General features: G+C 33.6%; 2 protein-coding genes across 2 annotated transcripts in view; one reads left to right on the forward strand and one right to left on the reverse strand.

Moving 5' to 3' along the window:
* Positions 1–1,520, forward strand: part of LOC134177207 (uncharacterized) — a 4,780-nt gene extending 3,260 nt beyond the window's left edge. The window contains exons 10-12 of the mRNA XM_062643965.1: positions 1–198; positions 258–306; positions 1,270–1,520. The exon at positions 1–198 is cut by the window's left edge and continues 51 nt beyond it. Coding sequence (XP_062499949.1) covers positions 1–198; positions 258–306; positions 1,270–1,313 — 291 coding nt within the window. The 3' untranslated portion in view covers positions 1,314–1,520. The remainder of the gene's footprint in view (positions 199–257; positions 307–1,269) is intronic.
* Positions 1,521–2,245: 725 nt separating this feature from the next.
* The window catches only part of LOC134176896 (RNA-binding protein 7-like), a 1,314-nt gene continuing 1,059 nt past the window's right edge, over positions 2,246–2,500 (reverse strand). Inside the window, exon 2 of the mRNA XM_062643570.1 lies at positions 2,246–2,500. This exon is cut by the window's right edge and continues 856 nt beyond it. Within this exon, the coding sequence (XP_062499554.1) occupies positions 2,442–2,500 (59 nt within the window). The 3' untranslated portion in view covers positions 2,246–2,441.

Raw genomic sequence — 2,500 nt, forward strand, 5'->3', positions numbered from 1 at the left:
TTTGTTATTCCTATCAACAAACTTTCCTCGACAAACTTGGATTGCTCCGTAAAATTCTTTGAAGATGGTTATAAGGATAGGGCAGTCACGTTGCTTGCTTCTCTTCCACTATCGAGATCCAATGAAGATGACAGCAGAAAGGTCTTCATAACCGACTGTAACAACGCTATGATTAGTTTGGGATCGATGACAATCACAGTCAGTCTCTCCAAAAAGGATCAACACGAATGTCTACTACGATTGTGCATGTTTTATAGAATTCACACGAATATCATACAGTGGAAACGGTTGGAGCATCATCACAAGGTCAGATCAGAATCTAATTAGCTGCAAGCTAATTACCTAAATTTATTATGTTTAATAAATCAGGGGCATAGCAAGCATAAGTGGTCAGGCTTAACGTGCGCTAAAAGCGTGGTCATGTCACGTGACAGACCACAACTAGCGTGCGTTATTTTAGACTAATTAATATCAATTAATTAATTAACTTTTGTATGTACCATAAGTTCTTAGTCTATGTTCTGACTGTGACACAAACTGTGTGGTCATGGACAACTTGAAGATCCATACTATTTACCGAGTACTTTGTCTTTGCTTCTTACTCTAAATAAATTAATATATTTATAAAAATGATATATTTAATTATTTATACTCAAACCGGAAGTTGTGGCAATTGCCCACTGGCAAGAGTCCATTTGTTCTTCCAAAACCATGCAGCCTGACTATCTCTTAGCTTACGCCCCTGCTGAAATGTTTCATCAGCTTTTGTACTTGGGAATTTGTAGTCTTGCATGGCCAAACACTTTCCTGTCACGTGTCATACTTTCAGACAAGAAAGTGTGATGCCCGGAAGTATTTGTTTGTTTATGTTTGTCTATGTGTCTGCCTGTCTGTCTGTCTGTCTGTCTGTTGATATGTCTGTCTGTTTGTTTGTGTATGTGTCTGTCTGTTTGTCTATGTATCTGTCTGTCTGTGTCTGTCTGTCTGTTTATGTGTCTGTCTGTTTGTTTGTTTATGTGTCTGTCTGTCTGTCAATGTGTCTGTCTGTTTGTCTATGTATCTGTCTGTCTATGTGTCTGTCTGTCTGTTTGTTTGTTTTTATGTGTCTGTCTGTCTGTTAATGTGTCTGTCTGTCTGTTTATGTGTCTGTCTGTCTGTCTGTCTATGTGTCTGTCTTCTGTCTGTCTATTTGTCTCTGTCTGTTTTTTGTGTTTTGCAGTGTCAATACATAGATTCACTGCAATGTGTAATTGCTATTTGTCCGCCTAGATACATCTGATCCATGCAGCTCTACGTCTCATGACACTCTTTGACGGTAACCATGTACCGGACAAGGTTTGGGACTGCCACCCGGCCCTTTAGTATATAGTGCAAGTATTGATAGTCACGAATACGTGTATGTATTCCACTAACTGTAAACGTGCATTATTGTGTATTCTATTTAGTGGTATGTACCTATGTATATATGTATGTAGTATGTTGGTGGTACAGAGTGAATATCACGATGAAGAGACCCATTACAAGGATTGTTGTACAGTAGCAGCTCTGCACACATACAAACGATCGATATCTTCTCCATCTAATATAACTAACACTCTTAATTAATTATGTTGTCATTTTTGCTATTCTCAATTAATTATGTATTTAATTAATTAATTAATAAGTTGACATACATACCACCGAGTGATATCTTCTCCATCAAAGTACAGTATAACAAACACTCTTAATGAATTAATTAATCTTAAACACTCTTAATTACTATTAATTAATCAATTAAAAACTTAAATCAAATTAATTATTTAATAACACTCTTAATTAATAGTAATTATTTAATTAATTAGTAACAAACACCCTTAATTAATGTTTATTAATTAATTAATTAATAACAAACATCTTTTAATTAATTATAAATAATTAATTAAAAACTTAAAACAAAGTAATTAATTAATAGCAAACACCCTTAATTAATATTAATTAATTAATTAATGACTCACTAAATAACTTGACACAAATGTAGAAATGAGTGATAACTTTCATCAAACTAACAAACATCCTTAATTTTAATAATAATTAATTAATTAATAACTAATTAATTAATTAATTAATAACTTGAAACAAATACAAACAATAGATAGCTCTTCCATCATAACAAACACCTCAATTAATAAATATTTAATTAATTAACTAATTATGTTGTCATTTTGTTTGCTTCGTTGACGATACAATACTTTCACTTGATGTTGTGTTGTACACAAAAACGCACTCGATTGTCTTATTATATTCCAGGCCTCGTGTGTTGTGGGTATTTACCTCCCTGTAAGTACAGTGTACATGTACGCAATGAGCTTGACTACACGAGCAACTTTTAATATTAAATTACAAGTCACGTGATCTAGTCTTTACAAAGTGTGTTTATCAACTCAAACAGACGTCTTCACATATCAATAGTCGTCTGAGTATCTCCCACTGTACGAACTATCTCTGTACCTCCCGCTTCGAC

The sequence above is a fragment of the Corticium candelabrum genome, chromosome 3 (assembly GCF_963422355.1).
Source record: "Corticium candelabrum chromosome 3, ooCorCand1.1, whole genome shotgun sequence".
NCBI classification, from domain to species: domain Eukaryota; kingdom Metazoa; phylum Porifera; class Homoscleromorpha; order Homosclerophorida; family Plakinidae; genus Corticium; species Corticium candelabrum.